Genomic DNA, 23,964 nt, shown 5'->3' with positions numbered 1-23,964 from the left:
TCCGGCGAGGAGTGGGTGTCCCTATAGGAGGTCCTGAGACCTCCCCACTGTTTTTGCTGGAAGCGTCTCTGAGCCATCCCTCCGACTCACTTTCCCTTGGAGTTCCTGATCTCCCCCTACTGGTTCCCTCTTCAGCTGCTACGTCTCTCTCAACCTCAGTGAGCCTTTGCACCTCCTGTCTTTCCGATGGCAGTTCCCTGACACCTTGGTTCCCACGAGAAACAGAGCTTTCAGCTGCCGACTCCTTGGCTCCCCCTGGAGACTGGAATGCTGCCTGGGATGACATCACAGTCTGCTCCCCCTGCAGCTTGCAACCGGTGCCCTCAGCATCCCTGCATTCACTCGCATTCTGGGAAACAGCCAGGACCTCCGATGCAGTCAAACTCTGGGCATTCAAACTCTGAGCTGGGATGTCTGGCAGATGGGCAGCTTTCAAAGCATTCCACATCTCATGTGCACTGGCCTTGCCAGCCAGGGTGATTAACTCTTCAGGAGCTACTGAGAGCAAAATTATCCCAATTGCTCTCGAATCCTGTGCCCACCACTCATCTGTCACAGGGGCTGGGGGGTCCTCAGAAACGGTGTTCCACACTCCAAGCTTTCTCATCTGGCCCTCACAGTACCTTGCCCAGGTCTGATAGTTGTGGCCATTTAGCTTTAGTGGACACGGAGCTGCTTCTAAGGATTGTAAAAGATCCATCTCAGGTCTTTACTCGAGCCTGAGTCTTTATGCCTTCAAAGACTCCTTATCTTGGCAGCTCATTAATCACGATGCCTTTTGGCTCGGCTCCCAGGCCAATTAAGCCTTGCCGGACATCAAAAGCTCTTTGCATCGGCCCAACAGAAAAGCCTCTGCTCTCGCTGCTTTCGCTTTTCACATACCTCAGCAGTCTGACGCAGTTGTCTTACTCTCCTGTAAGTGCCGTGAATCTGGGCCCATAACCTTGTTGTTGGGATACTGCCAGGGAGATAACGTCCATCTGAGCCCCCAAGCCGGCTGCCGGACGATCCATTTGCCTCCCGTAGTCACGCAGTCAGGCAGTATCAGCATTTAGCGGCACGAAGCCTTAGAATCCACATTCCTAGGCTGGTGCACACTCTTTCAGCAGAATCCACGCAGCAAAAGATGCACAGCAGGAGAGCATATTTACAGTTTATTCAACATTGGTCAGAACAAAGGAAAGACATGTCCGTCTCCTTCAGCGTTCAAGCACAGACAGGCAAAACCGAAAGGAATAGCAAACATAAACATCCTGTAACAGGAAATACACAGACTCTGTGACTCACAGCCTGCTCCCTCTTAAGGTGGAACGGAAATATCCTAACAGGTGCGTTCTATGGGCCGGTGCATCCTATGGGGCGAAAAATACGGTAGATAACAGTAAATAGCATTGAGGAAAACAGGTTTGGGATGGTCGCAAGCTGCCCCAGGGGAAGGGGGTGAGTTGGAGGAGGAGGGGCAGGGCGAGACAGCAGCTCCAGCTGTGTGGGTCTGGGTGTGGGGCTCAGCACCCTTCTCAGACAAGGAGAGGCGCCTTTCACCTGACCTCCAGGTAGGGTTGGGGGCAGTGCTGGATTTACTTATAAGCTAAACAAGCTCTAGCTTAGTGCCCCACAAAAATTTAAAGGAAGAAAACCTGGATGTACATTTCCGAAATATAAGATAAAAAACAAATACAATAAAACCTACCTACAGGAACAGTGTTTTGTGTTGTGTAGGCTCCTGTGATGTAAGTCATGGGCCCCACCTGCTAGCCAGTTCCCTTAATTATCCCTGGTTTGCTCATTTCTATATATAGGGTACCTACGATCTGCATCTGGGACGCGGGTTGCGCTGGGGGTTAAACCACTGAGCCTAGGACTTGCCGATCAGAAGGTCGGCGGTTCAAATCCCCGTGACGGAGTGAGCTCCCGTTGCTCGGTCCCTGCTCCTGCCAACTTAGCAGTTTGAAAGCACGTCAGCAGGAAGGTAAACGGCATTTCCGTTCGCTGCTCTGGTTCACCAGAAGTGGCTTAGTCATGCTGGGCACATGACCCGGAAGCTGGACACCGGCTCCCTTGGCCAATAAAGCGAGATGAGCGCCGCAACCCCAGAGTCGGCCACGACTGGACCTGATGGTCAGGGGTCCCTTTACCCTTTACCTTACGATCTGCATGGACTGGTTGCATGGCTTGAGATACTTATTAGGTCCGTCAATTACCTTATAGCATATATTCAACACAAAAAACAGCACAATTTGTTGTGGACAAAGGACAGCTGGACATATAAAGGGCCCCATCACCTTCAGTGCTTAGGGCCTCATCAAACCCCAATCCGGCCCTGGTTGGGGGGAATCGAACTCACCTCTCTGTGGCGTATCCCAGTCGAAGATCCACCAGGCAAAATACAGGACGCTGATAGGCCAGAAGGAGGTGAAGAACAGGTAGACCAGGGGAACGGAGAAGAAGGGACCTGGGGGGGGGGGAGAGGGAAGAAGTCAAGGAGATTCTGTGGATTCTTGTTTTTATGTTGTATGCTGGATATGTGATTGCCAAATTCTGATTTGAAAAACCAAATAAATAAATTAAAAAAAAATATGAAACCAATATCACAATGTGGACTTCAAACTGGTTGTGGATGATATATCAATATATCGCCCAACACAACCCACAAGCAGCACTGGGATTCAGAGGCCCTGCCTGGGGCCACAACCCCAATTTCACGGGACCCCTGAGGATGTGATCTGAAGCCCCCCTAAACCGAAAAGAACATTTTAGGTTGGAAGGGGCACCCCAGGGCCATCTAGCCCAACCCCCTGCGGTGCTGACTCCCTAGTCCAGACTCACCTGGCCCAAATCTGCTTTGAAAAGAAGAGGGGGTTTGGCTTTTGGGGGAGGGGGGTGAAATAAAAAAAATTAAGGTCTTTTATATATATAATAAATGTTCATAAATGTACCAAGTAAACATGTACATAAATATATAAACCACATGTCTGAAGCAGCACAGGAAAACAGCCCGGAAACCATTTTGACCCCCAAACTGACCAAACAAATTCTCTGCAAGGTCGAAGGAAAATGGAAAAGCCTCCCCATTGTCTTTTCCTTCACAAATCCTGTCTGAAGGGTATGTCTGTGTATGAATAGGGTGAGCCTGTGACCTGGCCCAGGAACTAAGTATTTATCATTACAAAAGACTGGCCAGGCTCCCCAGGGTATCCAATCAAGTGAGCGTTAACAGGTAACCTGCTTGACAGGAGGTAAACTACGCACTCAGATTTCTGTTGTAGACCACCCCTTTCTGTGATGTAGTCATGATGTATATGGGGGTGGTCTTGGACTCCAGGGCGGCCAATTTAAAATGTCTATATAAAGGCGGGCACACCTTGGTTCGGGGTCCTCCTTTCCTCCTCCTTTCCTGCGTGTGAGGGGAGCACCCTGTTGCAACAGTTCAATAAAGATCAGGCTTACGAGCTGCTTTGCTTCTCAATATTCTCTGCTTGGCCTCTGTTCTTTTCTCCGACTGATGGAGAACCTGCAAAGGACTCTCTAAGGGCTCTTGTGTCCCCCATAAGGGAAGAAGGGCAGTTTTCCTTTTATTACAGGGGCCTGGCCTGCCAGAGGACCTCCCAAGGGCCATGGCCTCAGGAAGAGGAGGAGGCCAAGCTGCCCCTCTTCCCTGAGCACCCCCTGCCCCTCCCTCCCACCCACCCCAGCTCCCAACTTACCAAAGAAGAAGAAGGTGAGGACCCACTGGAAGACGCTAAGAGCCTCCAGGTGTTTCTTCAGAGCCATCTTCTGACCCTGGGTCTCAGGAAGAGATCCTGGGGGGGGGGATCAACAGGGGGGTTGTGGGGGGGGGAATCTGCAGCAGGACTCCAGCCAGGAGGGGCCCCTGCCTTGGCAGAAGGGAGAGCGTGAAGACACAGGTGTGTTCAGCACAGGTGGCCTTTGACCTGCATCCCACAGCCCAGCTGCTCCCCTTCAGCCGTGCCCTCAGGAAGGGGGCAGCATGTGGGGCGGAAGGAGGAGGAGGAGGAAAGAGGCTCACTTCTCCAGGAGAGGATGTTGTCTTGCCCGCGGCTGCAATGCACAAGTCTCTCTCTGCCGCCTGCACTTTGGTACCCAGGTGAGTCTGCGATAAGGATGCTGCTGGCACCCAGGTGAGGCAAAGGGGACCTGGCTGAGCTCTCCTCCTCCGAAAGGAGACAAGGTGTGTCATTTCATTCCTGACCTTAAAAAGGTCAAGCCCTGTGGCTCCCAAACTGGGCGTGCCCAGAGGACCTTCAGATTCTTTTGACTCCCAGCCCTGCCTGTCGCCTGCCTGGCTGGCCCTCGGCTCCCTCCCCTTGGCCCTCATTCCAGGGCCGCCCTGCCCTCTTGGCCCACGAGACAAAGGTTGGGGTGCCGGGATCGATTGCCCCATCTGCCTGCCTCCCTTCTCCAAACCACGGAGAACGGAGGAAGCTGTGCTCAAGGAGATCATCATCATCATCATCAAATTTTATTTATATCCTGCCCTCCCCAGCCAAAGCCGGGGTCAGAGCAGCATAAAATGCCACAAAAAGCAGGGAAGAACCGTTTTCAAAACAACAGACGCATTTCAAAAACAGTGGGACTTATGGTAGAACCATAAAGCGGTATAGTTGGAAGGGACCCCCAGGGGTCATCCAGCCCAACCCCTTGCAAGGCAGGAATCGCAGCTTTGGTGGCACTAGCTCTGGGGAAGAAAGAGTGCCTCTGAGCAGGTGAAGAGTGCTCTGAGGATCCGCAGCTGCAGCTGCCTCCCTTTCAAAGGGACCAAGCGCAGCTCTTCCTGATGGCCTTTAGGTGCCCCTGGAAGAAAGACAGGGTGAGAAATCACCGGGATTTCTGAAGCACCCTGTGGGTGGGGGTGTTGGGTGCAGTTAAAAGGTTGCCCCTCCTCCTCCTCCTGCCAGGCAGGGCAGTGAGGTCCAAGCTGACCTGAGCCTGGCGGGGGCAGAGGTAGAAATTACGCAAACCTTTTTCTGGCAAGGACATTGCTTCCTGCCTCAGGGCAGGGCAGCCTCTCTACAAATTAGCATTTATATATCCCAATACTTTCCTCCAGAAATCTGTAAGCATCAGACATTGCATAAGCATAGGCTTCAAAGAGGCGTATTCTCGTTTTGGCACCTCCAGCAACACGTCCTTGTAGATCATCCCTTTCTATACTGATGTATCGGAGCCCAATATTATTTTTGGTTGTGTAAGACGTAGTTTATAATCTAATGGCACATTAGGAAGGTAAAACACTGGTTTACAAAATATATATATATCAAAAAATCAAAACAATCCAATGAAAACATGAACACCCACAATTAAAATCCACAAATAAACATCAGGTGCCTGGAGGGCCTTCGGAATTCTGGGACTGTCCCTGGAAAATCAAGACACTTGGAGGGTATGGCAGGAAACTCTTAAGCTCGAGGTCGCGGGTTCGAGCCCAAGCTGGGCCAAAGGTTCCTCTTTTTCATTTTTTCATTTTCAATTTTACAAAGAATCAAAACTCAAACATCATATTTCCTTTGACTCCCCCGCCCCCCTTTGTGGACCCTTAGGTTACAATTCTTGTTCTGCATCTCCTCCCAGACTCCAGTTATTATAAGTCCTTACTCCAATCCATGATTCGAATTTTTAATAATAATAATAATAATAATAATAATAATAAATTTTATTTATATCCCGCCCTCCCCAGCCGAAGCTGGGCTCAGGGCGGCTAACAACAATCAAAATAATCCGACATTCTAAAACATTCATTATAAAATTAATTAAATCAAATTAAAATCAAATTAATGGCAACCATCAAGCCAAATTCTGTGCAGATTGCCGATTGCCAGAGGAGGGGCACTACACGTTTTCTGTCAAACCTTCAAGGGATTGTAGTTGCTTACAATAATTCTTTTCAAATGTATTTTAAACTCTCCCCATTCTTTATTGAAATTTCATTCTTCCTGGCTCCCAATTCTTCCGACGAATCCTGCATTGCGGGGCGGGGGGGTTGGACTAGATGACCCCCCGAGTTCCCTTCCAGCTCTACAATCCTATCAGTGTTCATAAGTTGCCCATATATAAAATAATAGAATAGCAGAGCTGGAAGGGGAGGGTCATTAGTCTACCCCCCCCCCTCCGTGCAATGCAGGAATATTTGGCCCAGCATGGGGCCCGAACCCATAACCCAGGAATGGGGAGGTGGGTTGGCTGGGGGTGGGGAGAGAGAGGAAAGAGACCCCAGCCAGGAAGAGCAGGGTTTTTAAGGAAGGGGGGGGGGAGGAGAGGGAGAAGACTGATTTCCACCTACCGTATTTTTCGCTCCATAAGACACACTTTTTTCTTCCTAAAAAGTAAGGGGAAATGTCTGTGCGTCTTATGGAGCGAATGCGTGGTCCCTGGAGCCGAATTGCCCAGGGGAGAAAAGCAGATCATGCTTATTTTTTTGAAAGAGGGAAGGGGGTGTTGAAACAAAGCCGCTGATCGGCAAGCAATCGGGAGCGAGATAAGGGAGGCTAGAGGTAAAGGAGGCTGCCTGGGAGGGGGGAGGTAAAAGCCCATGGATCCTCAGGATTTTTGCATTAAAGGTAAAGGTAAAGGTACCCCTGCCCGTACGGGCCAGTCTTGACAGACTCTGGGGTTGTGCGCCCATCTCACTTAAGAGGCCGGGGGCCAGCGCTGTCCGGAGACACTTCCGGGTCACGTGGCCAGCGTGACAAAGCTGCATCTGGCAAGCCAGCGCAGCACACGGAAACGCCGTTTACCTTCCCACTAGTAAGCGGTCCCTATTTATCTACTTGCACCCGGGGGTGCTTTCGAACTGCTAGGTTGGCAGGCTCTGGGACCGAGCAGCGGGAGCGCACCCCGCCGCGGGGATTCGAACCACCGACCTTTCGATCGGTAAGCTCTAGGCGCTGAGGCTTTTACCCACAGCGCCACCCGCGTCCCCTTTTTTTTGCATTGGGTCACCCCAAATTCACCACCAGATCACATAGCATGTCCATGACTACAGCCTGCACCCAAAAAATCACGCACCCACTGTTTTGTGGGGCCGCGATAGTGCAAAAACGTGGTTACAAAGCACAGATCCACATGGATCCTCAGGATTTTTGCATTGGGTTGTAGCCTTTCAGGCCTTTCCCACGGGTCGGGTGTGCATTGCTCCTGTCAGCGAGCCAAGAAAGTTGCAAGAAGGCTGATCAGCTGGATGCGCTGCTGGCGGCCAGGTCATCTTTTCCTGAGAAGAGGAGAAAGCTTTGTTCCTTTCAGCTACTTTGTGTTATGCTTTGTGTTATACAGCAGAGCTGATGCATTTTAGGTTTGCATCCTCAAAGAAAGAATTTGGGAAGTCTTGAGGCCTAGTTGGGGTGACCACACACTAATTGGGGTGACCACACAGTCAGGATTTGGGTATCCTGTCCCTTCATCCCCCCCCCTTTATTTTGGACAGCCTTCCGTCCCAAGGAGGCACTGGCTGATATTCTCGGGCTAGTGCTATAATCTGGGGCCGAACCATTCGTGACACCATTTTATGCATCATATTTTGCAAGCATTGCAAGAAGCAAGCTACACAGGAGCAGAAAAGAAGCAAAATTATCAATGGGCCTAGTAACGTCATTAAAAGTCCTCAAAACCACCCCAGGTTTGGAAGTCAATCAGTCCACCAGGACATGTCCCATCCATTCCAAGTAGGGACAGGGACATGGGCCACTTTTTCAATTTCTGCTGCCAAATTTCAAATAGCTTCAGCATGGTCAGAGATGTTAAAGCAACAGGCCCCTCCTGTCAAATTTAACGCAACACAGAATCCGCCCTGTCGCGCCAGGAGAAAGTCCAGCCCTAAGCGGAGCTGAAGGACTGGGTGGCGATTAACCGGAGGGCTGTGGCTGTGGCGACCATCTCTACTACCGCTTGGAGTCTTATTATGCAGTTTAAATTATAAATTGGCCCCCTTGCCCCTGTGATTTTTTTCTCCCCGATTCCATGAGGCCGGATCGTAATGGGCCACGATCCTTGCCCCAATTTTGGGAGCTGCCTCCTGCAACTGCTACTAGGTCAACCGAGCGTCTCCTCCGACGGGGTGCAGTGGCAATCGGCACACACCCAATACACATCATGTTCTTGAGCAGAGACAACACCTCCCCCTTCTGAAGCCCTTGCCAAGTGCGTCAGGCACGTAGTTAGATTACAGCCAGAAAGAGATCCTAGTGCGGACTCAGTCACGGTTGGCTGGGCTGGGATGGTGCGATTACAACAGGAGGTCCCCACATATGTCAGATTGTTACTGGCGCCCTCAGACTGGTTCACACAGAGCCATCCAGTAATTCGGTGAAAAGGGATAGAATGGTTCCATCAAAAAGAATAGTTTCCCAGAGGGCGGAAGCCAAAAATTGGGGGCGTAACTGAGGACTCATTCCGAGGCACAGGGAGGCGGGGCATTCCTCCCAAAGCATCTGTAGGTCCCAGAGTGCAGACCGTGCAATTGGTTCGGTTTGCAGAATAAGCCCCCATTTCAGCCATTTATTATTCGTGTTGTGGGCACCCCACTCCTGCATTAGCTGCTTGGTCACCTGAAGGGGTGTGGGCACGCTGACGGCCAGAGGCAGTAAAAATACCCTCATGGCCAAAACCATAGTCACCCACAGCCCTGTCTGCACCACTTGGGCTCAGGGATCTATTTATCTATTACCTAGTAGGTTCTTTGGGCCAGGGGGAGGCTTTAGGTAATTCCTGGAGGCTCCGGGTGGAGCTCTACCAGGTGGCAAGATAACGAATCGGGCTGGGGCGTAATTCCCTGATTGAATGTCCCACACAAATACCCTCCCCTGAAAGAGTGGCGTGAGTCTCGTTCTTGCAGGAGCAACTGGGTGTTCCATTGTGACTGGCAAGGTTTCAAAATCTCATGTTGGAGCAGCTTTTTGATGTGAGCTTGCCGCGTCCCTTCCAGAGTGAAACAGCACCTGGAGAAAAAAAACCTTTGACAAAGTTCCCAGAAAATTTTCACTTGCTTTTAAAGAAGTTACTCTTCAGGTCTTTGCTTAGAGGATCACTTTGCTTAGAGGACCATGCCCGGTTCCCTTTGCTCTCAAGGCTACGGTGGACGAACAACTGGACAAGCTGATCGCCCAAGGAGTTTTGGAGCCGTTTACCATGCCAAGTGGGAAACCCCCATCGTCATGCCTGTCAAGCCAGACGGGTCGGTGAGAATCTGCGCTGACTACAAGTGCACGATCAACAAGGCACTTCAGCAGCACGCTTACCCGGTTCCTGTTGTCCAACACCTGCTGCATTCCTTGGGTGAGGGTAAGGTCTTTGCTAAGCTGGACCTTGCCCAATCCTATCAACAACTGCCCATCGATGATGCCACTGCTGAAGCCCAGATGATCGTCACCCACCGAGGGGCAGTCCGTTGCCGCCGGTTGCAGTTCGGGGTGAGTGTGGCTCCTGGCATCTTCCAAAGCCTTATGGAGCATCTCCTGCAAGGGCTTCCGGGCGTGGTACCATACTTTGATGACGTCTTGATGTCCGCAGACTCACACCAGCAGCTGTTCGAGCGCCTCCGTGCCGTGCTGACCAGGTTCCAAGAGGCCGGGCTCAAGGTAAAGAGGGAGAAGTGCCAGATCCCCGTTCCACAGGTGGAGTTCCTGGGCTATCTTATCGACGCCTCCGGCCTTCACCCGACCACATCCAAGATCCGCGCTATCCAGCAGGCCCCCATCCCAAAGAACAAGACGGAGTTGCAGGCGTTCCTGGGACTGCTGAACTTTTATAACATGTTCCTGCCCCACAAAGCCACGGTGGCTGAGCCTCTTCATCGACTCCTCAGCACAAAGACGCCTTGGTCCTGGGGTCATCGGGAGACGGCTGCCTTCAACGCGGTCAAGGCTCTCCTTTCATCGGAGCGTGTGCTGGTACAGTACAGTGAAGCCAGGCCACTGGTCCTTGCCTGCGACGCCTCACCTTTTGGCATTGGCGCTGTCCTTAGTCACTGTTTTCCAGACGGAAGAGAAGCACCGCTCGCCTACTTTTCCAGGACGCTATCTCGTTGGCCACCCAGGAATCGTCAAAATGAAGGCGTTGGCTCGGTGTTACGTCTGGTGGCCTAACATGGACGATGCCATCACTGCCTGGGTGTCGCCTGTCAAGCGTGCCAAGAATCGAGGCCTGCACCACCGGCAGCTAAGGTACACACCTGGGAGACGCCAAAGACACCCTGGTCGAGGGTGCACATCGATCTGGCCGGCCCCTTTCATGGCTAGACCTTTATGGTAGTGGTGGACGCCTATTCCAAATGGCTGGAGGTGGCCCTGATGTCCTCCACCACTACCGAGGCCGTCATCCGGGTGCTGTGAGGCCTCTTTGCGACGCATGGGTGTCCTGATGTCCTTGTCTCCGACAACGGACTGCAGTTCACGTCAGGCACTTTTGAGCGGTATCTTTTGGGACTGGGTATCCGCCATGCCCTAACGGCACCATTTCATCCATCCAGCAACGGGCAAGCGGGGAGAATGGTGCGCTCAGCAAAAGAGGCACTGGCGCGCCTGGACCGGGGAGACTGGCACGAGCGGGTTGACGAATACTTGTTTGTGCAACACATCACCCCTCATGCGGCCACAGGGCGGAGTCCTGCCGAGCTGCTCATGGGCCGCTGCCTCAGGTCACCGCTCGACCGGATGCACCCGGACTTTGCCGTGGCCGAACCCCCAGGCTGTGCTAACGCGCCATGGTTATTTGTTCCAGGAAACCAGGTCTTTGCCCGGAACTATGTGGGGGACATTCCTTGGGTGACAGCCACAGTAGTGGGAGTCACTGGACCTCGCTCATACCAGGTGGCACTCGAAGACGGACGCTTGTGGCGCCGGCACATAGACCAGCATAGGCGCAGGGTTGGGGACTTGGACACTACCGTGGTGCCCCCAACTGCGCTTGTGGCTCCAGAAGAGACTTACGGATGGCGAGGCTTCACCTACACCTCCTTCGCAAACTGCCAGTGTGGAGCCGAACCAAGCCGCTTCAGAGGGTCTGCCAGACTTACCACAGACTCAGACCACTCCACTTGCGGAGGCTCCACCCACAGCAGCGGATCCAGGGGATTTGGTTTCAACGCCACCTAGGGTCGCACCACAGCCTCAGCAAGAATTGTGTGGCCCCCCGGACTTGGCTACCAGTCCCTGGCGGTCTGGCAGAGTTTCCAAGCGCCCAACTTATTTAAAGGACTATGTTGTTGGACATGTATCACTGTTGGTCTAAGTATGGGAAATGTAACCGATATGCTTTTGTGCCTAATTGAACCATTACGCGTAGTGCTGTATATAAGGAAACCATTACGATTGTAACTAACGCCTTATCTTGGTGGGGAGGGGTGTTATGTACTGAAGTTCTCACCCTGGGCCAGCAGGGGGATACTGTAGATAGTTTTCACTCAGGTCCACGTCAGTTATTTTAGGCGGGAAACCCTGGGTGGTTGTTGCTACAATGTTGACAGCCGGCTGCCTATAAAAGCAGGCTGCCTGAGCTGTTTGCAGTTCAGTTATGTCCAGCTTACAAAATAAAGAGCTGCTTTGGAGAAATCGCTGTGTCGTCTGCTATGTTCGCCCACAACTTAACAGAAGTGGTCTGTTGTGAATTACTCATACCAAAAAGTAGCTTAGAGCATCTAATATAGGAATTCAGTCAGTGGGCTCCCTTTATGGAGTTTTGCTGGCAAGCTCTGCATTTCGCTGGGGAAAGAGAAGGGCCCTGAGCAAAACGCTCTCGGCATGTATTGAAAAGTTTTTAAAAGCAGAGTACCTCTCAGCACGCCCAGAGGCCTTTGCCACACACCCTGAAAGGAGCGAAGTCAAAGACCTAAAGCCAAACTGACCCCCTTTAAGTGTAATTGGGCTTGTTCTCAAGGACCAGCTCCATCTGGGACGCAGGATGAGACCCTCCCTGCCCCTGGACTGTCTGGCCAGAGTGGTGCATGCTCTGGTTATCTCCCGCTTGGACTACTGCCATGCGCTCCATGTGGGGCTACCTTTGAAGGTGAGCTGGAAACTACAACTAATCCAGAATGCAGCAGCCAGACTGGGGACTGGGAGACCATATAACACCGGTCCTGAAAGACCAACATTGGCTCCCAGTACGTTTCCGAGCACAATTCAAAGGGTTGGTGCTGACCTTGAAAGCCCTAAATGGCCTCAAAGGCCCAGTATCCGTGAATGAGTGTCTCCACCCCCATCATTCTGCCTGGACGCTGAGGTCCAGCTCCGAGGGCCTTCTGGGGGTTCCCTCCCTGCGAGAAGTGAGGTTAGAGGGAACCAGGCAGAGGGCCTTCTCGGTGGTGGTGCCCGCCCTGTGGAACGCCCTCCCACCAGATGTCAAGGAAATAAAAAACTACCTGACTTTTAGAAGACAACTGAAGGCAGCCCTGTTTAGGGAAGTTTAAATGTGTGATATTTTAATGTATTTTTAATCTTTGTTGGAAGCCGCCCAGAGTGGCTGGGGAGACCCAGCGAGATGGGCAGGGTACAAATAATAAATTATGATTGTTATTATTGTTGTTGTTATTATTATTATTATGGAAAGCCCTATTTCGTTTTCTTGATTTAGGACGGTCGGTGGCAAAGAAAGGCAACAGCGCTGCAGAAACTCAAGGCCCAGTTTGGTGTGTTTCCTGACCCAACGTTACACGGCATCTTAAAATAAAAGAGAGCATGCACATCTGCAGGAACTGAAGCCTTTCCTCCTCTGTGGCCCCCGCAGGGAATCTGCTTAAATCACCAAATGAACAGAAAATGACAAAAATGTGTTCATTAACCCTTCCAGGTGTTGTGCAGCGGGGGAGAGGAATCTGACCCGCAGCATCTCCACGTGCATCTTGCTGCGCTCCTCTGTCCTGCTAGCTCTAGAGTCCAGCAACCCTTTGAAGGAGAGCAGCGCCAAGAGGAAGGAGGGGGGGAGAAGGACAGTTGGTACATTCCACGTCCTCCTGTTTCGACAAGTGACCCGAGTGCGCCTTCGGTCTCTATGCCAGGCCTTTGAAGCCTGTCTGGGCTACGACGGTTTCCTGAAGGAAATCAAGGAATGGCGCGGTCTGGCCTGGCCTCTCTCCCTCCTCCCCCGCTCCAGCAAGCAATGGTTCGGCCCGCAGCGGAGGCTATAAGAAGCGGCCGGACGTCCCTTTTTCCCGCGCGCGGGGGAAGCGGCGGTTGAGGGAGACGCTGAGGGCAGAAAAGCGCGGGAAGAGCGGAGCCAACCAAGTGAGTCAGGCTGGGGGGGGGAGAGATGGGGCTGATATGTGAGGCGGTTGGCCGACGAGGCGGGAAGCAGAAGGCCGAGGGGAGGCGCGGGCCTGGAGGGGGAGCGAAGGGAGCCGGATTCCCGCAGCCTCCGCCGGCTCGTCTCTCCCTCGGAAGAATCCCGGGCCCCCCCCTCCGCGGAGATGGTATGTCCCGGCTTTTAAAGGAGCCGCAGCGCCGCTGAGGGGGGAAGACGGCGCTTCCTTCGAAGGCCTCGGTCGGCGGAGGCTCCGCGCGGAGAAGCGCAGTAACGCCGAGGTACGAAAACTAGAGAAGCCCGGCGGGTAGAACTCAAGGCCCCGCCGCGCGCCCTGTTTCCCTTCCCCTGCTGGCCCCTGAGGGAGCTCCTCCTCTCGCGAGAACGGGCCTCTTCCCGCGTGGTCTTAGTGGGGGCGCAGAGGCCGGCAATGGCGGCGGAGCCTCGCGAGGAGGCGGGGTTGGCTGGGCTGGACGGAGCGGGGAGGTTTGGCAAAGGCACACGGGGCGCAGGGGCTCTTCTCCCGTTGTTTTTCCCTAGAGAAGAAAGGGTGGAGGTAGATGATGATGATGATGATGATGATAATAATTTATTTATGCCCCGCCCATCTGGCTGGTTTTCCCTAGCCACTCTGGGCGGCTTCCAGCACAATATTAAAATACTATAATGCATCAGACATTAAAAGCTTCCCTAAACAGGGCTGCCTTCAGATGTCGTCTAAAAGTCTGGTAGTTGTTCCTCTCTTTGACATCTGGTGGGAGGGAGTTCCACAGGCCAGGCGCCACCACCGAGAAGGCCCTCTGCCTGGTTCCCTGTAACTTGGCTTCTCACAGCGAGGGAACCGCCAGAAGGCCCTCAGAGCTGGACCTCTGTGTCTGGGCAGAATGATGGGGGTGGATTTCCTCCTTCAGGTATTTAATTAATTAAGTACTTAATTCATTCCGGAGGTCCATTCTTAACCTGAAACTGTTCTTAACCTGAAGCACCACTTTAGCTAATGGGGCCTCCTGCTGCTGCCGCGCTGCCGGAGCACGATTTCTGTTCTCATCCTGAAGCGTATGTAACCCAAGGTACCACTGTACAGGATGAGGTTTGGTGAGAAAGAAGCTATAGAGCAGCCCCCTTACAAACAGCCAGGCTTATTAAAATGCAGTATGCTGAGCTGCAGGAAATGCTAGTTCCTGTGGGGTCTGGGTAAAAGGTGGATCTACTTGGATCCTCCACTTTTTAAAAAATAACTCCAACAAATGCAGTGTCAAATCACACCTGGAAGGCACGCCTACAAACTGCACTATAAAAAACGTGGATCCAACACTTTGCCTTTGGCCTGAGACTCCTGGCACCCTCCTGCCCTGCCTCCACCCCACCCCGGCATGTCCAGCGTTGCTCCTGCAGTCAGAGAGTGGTCTTCGAGCCCCTCGGGCAAACAGATCCCCAAGCCCAGCTCCCCCTCCCTCTTTTTCCTGGCCCATAAGAGCAGGGCGAGGAGACTCTGGAGAGTCCCATGGACTGCAAGAAGATCCAACCTCTCCGTTCTGAAGGAAATCAGCCCTGAGTGCTCACTGGAAGGACAGATCCTGAAGCTGAGGCTCCAAGACTTTGGCCACCTCATGAGAAGAGAAGACTCCCTGGAAAAGACCCTGATGGTGGGAAAGATGGAGCGCACAAGGAGAAGGGGATGACGGAGGATGAGATGGTGGGACAGTGTCATAGAAGCTACCAGCATGAGTCTGACCAAACTGCGGGAGGCAGTGGAAGAGAGGAGGGCCTGGCGTGCTCTGGTCCAGGGGGTCACGAAAAGCCGGACACGACTAAACAACAAGAGCAGGGCCCCGTTTTCCAAGTAAGAGCTGGGCCTGCATGTCCGAATGATCTTTTCTCTTGCAGGCAGACAAGTTCCTGGCTGCTCACCCGGAGGGCATGTGGGCAGCCCCCTCAAACCTGCACCACGGATCCAGGGCCACGGCCTGCTTCTCTGGCTGCCAGGCTCTGCAAACCTCATCTTAATAATGCATGTGAGAATGAGACAACCAGCCTTCGGCTCCACAGGTGGGCACAAAAAGGAGGTTCGGGCACCAAGGACCCAAAGTCAGACAGCAGGCACGGCGCATTTTATTGGAAACGGTGTATACAGACGGGGATGGGGGGGCAAAGACTCCCGCGTGTCTCCCCCCATCACAACCTTGTGTCCCCTGATGCTGCTTCGGGTCAAGTCTGGGTCCCTCTAGGTCAGTGTTTCCCAACCTTGGGCCTCCAGCTGTTTTTGAACTACAATTCCCATCATCCCTGACCACTGGTCTTGCTAGCTAAGGATGATGGGAGTTGTAGTCCAAAAACAGCTGGAGGCCCAAGGTTGGGAAACACTGCTCTAGGTGATGAGGAGCTGCTGGGAGGCCGGGAGGCCGCAGGATTCTTTATGGGCATCGAAGAGCTCCTTCAGGGCCTTGACGTAGAGAGCGTGGAAGCTGTTCACCTCGTCCTCAGTGGGGCGCGGGCGGCGCGGGACCGGGATAGGCTTCCCCACTGCAGGAGGGAGAAGAAGCATGGGCGGTTAGGGGGTCTGCTCTGCCCCTCGCCCCCCACCCATGGCAGCCAGGGCCTCCCCACCCCAGCAGCTTTGCACTCTGGCCTTGGGTTTCAGGGGTGGGTTAGGTGCAGGAATGGAGGGGACCCTCGAGGGTCATTTAGCCCAACCCTCTGCAATGCAGGAATCCCTGAATGGGGCCAACCAGCCTCAGCTTAGAAACCTCCAAGGAAGGGGAGAAGGAAGTCGGTGTGTGTGTGTGTGTGTGTGTGTGCGCGCGTGCGCAATCGCAGCTTCCTCCACAGCAAGCCCCATAAAACAAGCCTGCTCATTTGATTCCAGCAGAGGGGTTGGGCTCGATGACCCTTGGGGTTCCCATCCAACTCCACAGGTCTCCGATTCAGTTCTAGGAGGGGGCGAAAGCACCACAACCTGCTGTTTTGTACGATGCTGAAGAGTTTGTGGCTCTTTGCAAGCAAGTTGGTGAGTCGGGGGTGTTTGTGGGGCAGGAGGCGGAGGCTAAGGAAGGAACGGGGAGCCTTGTGGGTCCTTACCCACCACCGTGAGGGGGGCAGCCATAGGCTGGATCCCCCAGGAGCGGCTGGAGAAGAGGCCCCTCCCACTGAAGAGACAAGGGGCGAAGCCGATCAGCTGCTTGAAACCGAGCTGGAAGCGGCGAGCGAAGCTGCCCTTGGGGAACCGGATCTGTCGGTAAATGTCGTTCTCCCCGAAGGTGTAAACGGGCACCAGGTCAGCCCTAAGAGGAGGAAGAGGAGGAAGAAGGAATGCCGGGTCAGGGAGAGCCTTTAATCCAACCAAGAACCTCGCGAGGGAGGCTAGGCTGGGGGAAGGCAGGGACCTTAGCATATGGAATTCACGGCCTGTTATACATTAAGAGAAAACTATCTTAAAATGCTGTACAGGTGATATTTAATGGCAGATAAACTGGCCAAGATTTATAAAAATGTGTCAAGTAAATGCTAGAAATAGTTAGATGGGTCGGTCTTCCATATGTGGTGGAGACCCAGGAAAGCGAAAGGCTTTTGGGGAAAGATATATAATGACACGGAGAAAATGTTTAAGTGGTTGTTCCCAAAAGACCAGGAGCTTTTCTTATAGGCATAATAGGGAGAGATGTAGCATAGAAGATGACTAAGCTATTTATTTTTGGTACAACAGCAGCTAGAATATTATATTCACAGAATTATATTAAATTATAATATTTGTTATAATATAATAAATAATAATAATTGGGGAAAAGAGAAGGTCCCAACGAAGGAGGAGTGGCCTTTGAAGGAAATGGACTAGGCAGAAATAGCAAAGCTCACAGCAAAATGAAGAAATCAGAATGATGAACTTTTTACCGAAGGATGGAGGCCGTTTGTGGATTACTTAAAAAACATTACAGTCAAATGAAATCGCGAACAGGACTCAAGATAAAAGCAGAAGAAGAAAAATGACAAAATAATTGTACTAATTTTTTTGTAATAGATGAAGATACAGCACAGTAGCTTTGAGTAAAAAACACTGTGTAGGTGGAAAGTCAGCGGAATTATTTGTTAGGAAGGTTACTGTGAAAATGTATGAAAGATTTGGTAATAAAAAATTATACAGCAAGGAAGCGCAGGGACCTTCCGTTCTCGCAAATTGCTTCATTGGAGCAAAATCCACCAGGAAGCACTGCCATGCTCACGCAGCCCGAGATATTGCTGACCTGCACTCAACACCCCCTCAGACACCCCCTTGTCCCCTTGGTGCCCCTACCCGTGTTGCAGCGCCAGGCGCACAAATCCCTTTCTCCCGTGAAGGCGGATGCGCTGCTCTCCGGGGAAACTGTCCAGCATCTCGGACTCGCCCCCCACCACGATGGCCACTGCGTGCCCAGGGAGGCCACTCAGGAGGAAGTCCAGGGACCTTTTGTTGACCGGGACCAACCCTGGAAGTGGGAGAAAGCAAAGGTTCCTTGCTTTTCAGGGGGTTGGACTAGAGGACCCTGGCGATTCTCCTCCAACTCTGAAATTCTGTGAGTCTATTAAAGGGCAGAAGTGTCGCTGGCAAAGGATCAGCGCGTCTGGAAGCGGTTGGAGGGCAGCTAACAGGTTGAGACTAAATCCTGACAAGACAGAAGTACTGTTTTGGGGGGACAGGAGGCGGGCAGGTGTGGAGGACTCCCTGGTCCTGAATGAGGCAACTGTGCCCACGAAGGACCAGGTGCGCAACCTGGGAGTCATTCTGGACTCACAGCTGTCCATGGAGGCACAGGTCAATTCTGCGTATTATTTGCGCAACCAAACACACCTTTTCTTTTGCACAGGAGCAAAGAATGGAAGGAAAAACAGACATTCTTGCTGGGGAATTCTATTCCCAGGGGCTCTGGGAAGGCATTCCTGAGTCTGGGGTGGTTCCTCCCATTGGATGGGCCAGGCAGGGTTCTTGAAGGTGGTCCTTAGGGGAGGGGCCACCCCACTTCCCCACCCCGACCGGCTAGAAGCACAAGAGGACGTCTCAGCCGCCTGTGGACTCCATGTGTCATGTTCCTAAGGACTTCCCTTGCCCCCCTTCCTTCTCCATTCCTCGCCCCGTTAGCCTCACCTAAGCTCATCATGTAGTCCCGAAAGACGGGCATGCGGAACATCCCTGCGTGAGCGGCCAGGCTGGGGCGGAGGCCAGGGAAGGCGCGGGGGAAGCCCGTGGCCTCGGTGCAGAAGGCGGAAAAGGCCCCCGCGCAGATGATCCCGTGGGGGTGGGAGCCCAGGACGTAGTTCCGCGTCGGGGGCAGCTCGGCCGTCTTCACCAGCTGCAAGGCAAGAGGGGCGAGTCCTTTGGCATTTGGACCCCCACCTGAATGTCAATGTGCAGATTCCATGGCCAGCAGCCTTTGACGGCTGCCACCTCCTACTTCTCTGATCTGGTCTCCAGGGGTTCCAGAGACCCCGGGCATCCTTCTGAGGAAGGTGGACCCTCCTTTGCCCTGCCAGCCCCCTTCTCATACCTTGATGGGGAAATAATCCCGGTGGAGCTCCCAGACTCTCCAGCGCCTCATCCAGTCGCTGCGGCGCCCACCTGCGAAGACAAGAGTCAGAGAATTGTGGGGTTGGAAGGGGACCCCCAGGGGTCATCCAACCCAACCCTCTGCAATGCAGGAATTGCAGCTGAGGAATCCCTGGCAGGTGACCACCCGACCTCTGCTTAAAAACCTCCACAGTAGGAGATCCTGCCACCTTCCGAGGGAGTCCGCTCCACTGAGGAACAGCCCTAACCCTCAAAAAGTACTTCCTGATGTGGAGTCGGAATCTTCTTTCTTGCCAAGTGAAGTCATGGGTTCAGATCCTGCCCTCTGGAGCTGCAGGAGACCTGCTAGCTCCACCTTCCATGGTCCTGTGGTGCCCTTGAAGGAAGGAGGTCTGGCTGAGGCTGGACCCCCCCCCCCCCCCGGCGAGACCTTCCTTCCTACAAAAGCCTTGGCATTGTTGTTGTCCAAATGTGTGTATTTTATTTTTAGGAACAGCAATGCAGTTTTAAGTTCTTGGATTTTACGAGTTTGTACACCGCTTGGAATGTAAGTCACGGAGACATTTTTGTATTTCAAATACTTGATTTATTATTGTTGTTGTTGTTGTTGTTATGTGTGTTGGAAGCCACCCAGAGTGGCTGGGGCAGCCCAGCCAGATGGGCAGGGTATAAATAAAATTATAATCAATCAATCAATCAACAATGAGGAGCAAGATGATGCTTGGGGTCCCTTCCAACTCTGATTCTATGTTATATTTTGGGGAGGGTTCTTTTGATTCGTGTCAATTACAGGATATCATGTGCTTTTTTATAGTAAAATTTAATAAACAATGATAAATACATAAATAAATGCAGCTGATTTTTCTGCCCTCCAGAGAGAGAGAGAGAGAGAAATGAAATGCCTTCTGCCATTGTGTCATTTATTGGAGGCTGTCTTGGAAAATAGAAAACAGTAAATAGCAGTGAGGAAAACGGGTTTGGGATGGTCGCAAGCTGCCCCAGGGGAAGGGGGTGAGTTGGAGGAGGAGGGGCAGGGTGAGGCAGCAGCTCCAACTGTGTGGGTCTGGGTGTGGGGCTCAGCACCCTTCTCGGACAAGGAGAGGCACCTTTCACCTGACCTCCAGGTAGGGTTGGGGGGAATCGAACTGACCTCTCTCTGGCGTATCCCAGTCGAAGATCCACCAGGCGAAATACAGGACGCTGATAGACCAGTAGGAGGTGAAGAGCAGGTAGACCAGGAGAATGGAGAAGAAGGCACCTGGGGGGGAGGAGGCCAGAGGCAGGTGAGGGGCAGGCCGGCCTCCAGGCTGAAAGCTCCCTGGGTGGTGGGGAGGTGTCTGAAGGGGTCCATCTAGGGCAGGCTTCCTCAACCTCTGCCCTCCAGGCCCCAGGAGGAGGAGGAGGCATAGCTGTCGACGTTCCCCTTTTTTTAAGGGAAATTCCCTTATTCCGAAAAGGATTCCTCGCAAGAAAAGGGAAAAGTTGACAGCTGTGGGAGGAGGCCAAGCTGCTCCTCTTCCCTGAGCACCCCCTGCCCCTCCCACCCACCCCAGCTCCCAACTTACCAAAGAAGAGGTAGGTGAGGACCCACTGGAAGACGCTAAGGGCCTCCAGGTGCTTCTGCAGAGCCATCTTCTGACCCTGGGTCTCAGGAAGAGGAAGAGATCCTGGGGAGAAAATCCACCGGGGGGGGGGGGCTGCAGCAGGACTCCAGCCAGGAGGGGCCCCTGCCTTGGCAGAAGGGAGAACGTGAAGACGCAGGTGTTTTCAGCACAGGTGGCCTCTGACCTGCATCCTTTCAAAGCCCAGCTGCTCCCCTTCAGCCATGCCCTCGGGAGGGGGGCAGGAGGAGGAGGAGGAGGAAAGAGGCTCACTTGTCCAGGAGAAGATGATGTCCTGTCCGTGGCTGCAATGCACAAGTCTCTCTCTGCCGCCTGCACTTTGGTCCCCAGGTGACTTGGCAATAAGGACGCTGCTGGCACCCAGGTGAGGTTGAGCTCTCCTCCGGGCTCCAGGAAACTTAAAAAGTCAAGCCCAGCGGTTCCCAAACTCTGTGTGCCCAGAGGCACCCTCAGATTCATTTATTTTGACCCCCAGCCAGGGCACTAGAGCCAATTGCTCCATCCCTAGCAGCCAATAGCTGCCTTGCTGGCCCTTGGCTCCTTCCCCTTGGCCCTCGTCCCAGTTCTGCCCCGCCCTCTTGGCCCATGAGACAAAGGTTGGGGTGGCAGGATCGATTGGCCTGCCTGCCCGCCTCCCTTCTCCAAGCTGCCTCAGATGGAGACCTTTGCCCATCTACCTTGTGCCTGGCAGCGGCACCAGTGCCTCTCCAGGGAGGAATTCCCTGCCTCGCCGGGAGATGCTGCCCTGGGGGCTTGGCAGCTGGGCCCTTCGCTACGGTCCTTCAGGAGCCGTGAGCCCAGGGGGAGGGCTGGCTGGGCAGATTTATGGGCCCCTAGCTGACAGTGGGACGCGGGTGGCGCTGTGGGTTAAACCACGGAGCCTAGGACTTGCCAATCAGAAGGTCGTGGTTCAAATCCCCGCGACGGGGTGAGCTCCCATTGCTCGGTCCCTGCTCCTGCCAACCTAGCAGTTCAAAAGCACATCAAAGTGCAAATAGATAAATAGGTACCACTCCAGCGGGAAGGTAAACGGCATTTCTGTGCGCTGCTCTGGTTCACCAGAAGTGGCTTGGTGCTGATGGCCACATGACCCGGAAGCTGTACGCCGGCTCCCTCGGCCAATAAAGCGAGATGAGCGCCGCAACCCCAGAGTCGGCCATGACTGGACCTAATGGTCAGGGGTCCCTTTACCTTTACCTAGATCACAGTGGGGCTGGAGAACCTTTGAGGGTCCATTCCAACTCTGCAATTATGTTCTATTATTCGTGGAATAATATCCCTGTGGAACGCCCTCCCAGCAGGTGTCAAAGAGAAAAACAACTACCAGACTTTTAGAAGACATCTGTATCAGCCCTGTTTAGGGACGCTGTAGTGAAGTTAGGAAATTTTGATAGACAAACTTTGGTCAAGCTGAAGAAAAGCACTGTGGGAAGACCAAAGGCCAAAGGATTTATGTGTCCTTGTTACCGTATTTTTCGCTCTATAACACGCACCTGACCATAACACGCACATCGTTTTTAGAGGAGGAAAACAAGGGAAAATATTCTGAATGAAACAGTGGATGTATCATTTTTGTGCTTCATGCTGTGGCCACAGACATGTGATCTGATGGTGAATTTGGGGTGGCCCAATGCAAAGATCCTGAGGATCCATGTGGATCCATGCTTTTTAACCACGTTTTTGCACCATTGCAGCCCCAGCCAACAGTGGGTGTGTGATTTTAGGGGGGCAGGCTGCTATGTGATCTGATGGTGAATTTGGGGTGGCCCAATGCAAAGATCCTGAGGATCCATGTGGATCCATGCTTTGTAACTACATTTTAAGTGGGGAGTGAAGGAAAAACACAGAAGGGACAAGAGAGCGGTGTGCAGAGAAGCAGCTGGCTAAGAATGCAGGAGAGGGATTTTACGGGAGGGAAGAAAGAAAGGCAAAAGTTTCCCCAAACCGAAGCCAGCTCTCTCTCTCCTGCATGTTTTCTGGCTGCCTGCGAGGAGCACGGAGAGGAATTAGAAGGAAAGACCTCTGCTTTCCCCTCTGCTTGCCTGGAGGGGAGGGGATTTGCCTGCTCTTTGTTCCGTTTGAGCAAACACAGCAACGAAACAGAGGAGGGTGGGCAGTAAGACCCTGAGGCAGAATGCAGGAAAGCAACCACTTCCTCTTTTCAGGTTTCCCTCTCGGACACAACGCACGATTGATTTTTGCTGATTTTTGTTCCTGCACTCCCCTAATCGGCTCCAGGGACACCCCCCCCCCCACATTCGCTCCATAACACGCACAGACATTTCCCCTTCCTTTTTAGGAGAAAAAATCTGCGTGTAATAGAGAGAAAAATACGGTACTTTAAGCTGCAGAGTAGCTGCTTCTGGGAGTGTGAATACTTATCGCATGCATCTGCAGGAAGGAAAACTTCTAGTTGATTAGTGGTGATTTAACACCTGGTTACTAAGTGTCCCCTGTGTGAATAAGGGCTATCAATCATTTTCATACTTTCTTTTTTTTAAAAAAAGTAATATTAATTAGAGTTTCAAATAGTACAAAAAAGAAAAAAAGAAAAAAAGCACAAAAAACAACAAGAAGAAAAAGATTCAACCTTTACAATCCAGATTTTCAATAACTTTTTTCCACAACTTCCCCTCACCTCCCCTTCTTGTATTCCATGTCCAAATATTTATCCAACAAGTTCTTATCCCTAAAATTTTAACCTTAATTTGTTATTATATTTAATTCAATTTATATATCAACTTTTAGCTTATATACATCAATCATTTATGCTTAAAAACTTTTTCTAAGGTCGACCCAGTTTCCCTTCCACGAATTCCCCATTTTTATACTAATAACAGCACAAAATTAAAAAAAAAAAATAATAGAAAAAATCAGACACCCTTTGGATTTCCAAACCCCACCCTCCCCTGGTTTCGATCCCCAAACCATTGTCCATTAGTCCAGTGTTTCCCAACCGGTGTTCCGCGGTACACTAGTGTGCCGCGAGACGTTGCCTGGTGTGCCGTGGGAGGGAGGCGGGCGAGTCGGGCGGCGAGAGGCGGGGCGGCGGCGGCGAGGATCCGCGTCGAGCCGGGGGCGGCTCCGCGGTGGTGGTGCCGAGGTTTCTCTCTCCATTCTCCCCTCTCACACACACAGAGGAAATAACACAGGATCAGCTGACAGGACCCGGCCAATGGGGTGGCGGCAGGGCAGGGCAGCGCACGCAAAAGGGAGGAGCGCGAGACAGCGGACGAGGAGGAGGCCGGCATGTCCGGGCAGCAGCAGCAACAACAGCAGCAGCAACTCCCGGCGACGGCTCCTCAAGCCCCGGGCAACCCTACTCCCTCACCAGCCTCGGCCGCCCTCCTGCTCCACCCGCCGCCGCCTCCCCTGCTGCCGCCGGCCACCTCGGCCCCGCCGCCGCCCCCTCCTCCGCCCGCTATCGCCGCCACCACCACAACAGCCGCTGCCGCCTCAGCTGGGCCCATGCCTGCCAGGAGCGGCGGCGGCAGCAGCAGCGCCCCGGCGCCCTTCCCTCCCGGCGTGACGCTGCGCGCTGACGTCACGGGGCTGTAATGG

General features: G+C 52.9%; 1 protein-coding gene and 1 long non-coding RNA gene across 2 annotated transcripts; one reads left to right on the top strand and one right to left on the bottom strand.

Moving 5' to 3' along the window:
• Window positions 1-13,535: 13,535 nt before the first annotated feature.
• Window positions 13,536-20,040, top strand: LOC144325040 (uncharacterized). The gene is made up of 2 exons (XR_013390324.1): window positions 13,536-15,473; window positions 15,618-20,040. It is a non-coding gene; the product is annotated as an uncharacterized LOC144325040 (long non-coding RNA).
• On the bottom strand, window positions 15,599-20,480 carry LOC114582884 (2-acylglycerol O-acyltransferase 3-like). The gene is made up of 7 exons (XM_077916724.1): window positions 20,347-20,480; window positions 19,932-20,039; window positions 18,762-18,832; window positions 18,362-18,566; window positions 17,534-17,705; window positions 16,324-16,526; window positions 15,599-15,768 (listed from the first exon to the last, which is right to left on the bottom strand). The coding sequence occupies exons 1-7, from the start codon at window positions 20,411-20,413 to the stop codon at window positions 15,614-15,616; spliced, it is 981 nt and encodes a 326-aa protein (XP_077772850.1). The 5' UTR covers window positions 20,414-20,480; the 3' UTR covers window positions 15,599-15,613.
• Window positions 20,481-23,964: the final 3,484 nt, after the last annotated feature.

The sequence above is a fragment of the Podarcis muralis genome, chromosome 13 (genome assembly GCF_964188315.1).
Source record: "Podarcis muralis chromosome 13, rPodMur119.hap1.1, whole genome shotgun sequence".
NCBI classification, from domain to species: domain Eukaryota; kingdom Metazoa; phylum Chordata; class Lepidosauria; order Squamata; family Lacertidae; genus Podarcis; species Podarcis muralis.
This window is presented reverse-complemented; position numbering and strand designations above follow the sequence as displayed.

Bases quoted from the DNA above. Each gene is read 5' to 3' on its own strand.
- LOC114582884 (XM_077916724.1), bottom strand. From the start codon at position 20,413: ATGGCTCTGCAGAAGCACCTGGAGGCCCTTAGCGTCTTCCAGTGGGTC. The intron at 18,833-19,931 runs GTCAGTTCGATT...TTGTCTTCGCAG, and splicing joins CTGGGATACGCCAGAGAGAG to GTGGGCGCCGCAGCGACTGG. The intron at 17,706-18,361 runs GTGAGGCTAACG...TCCCACTTCCAG, and splicing joins GGACTACATGATGAGCTTAG to GGTTGGTCCCGGTCAACAAA.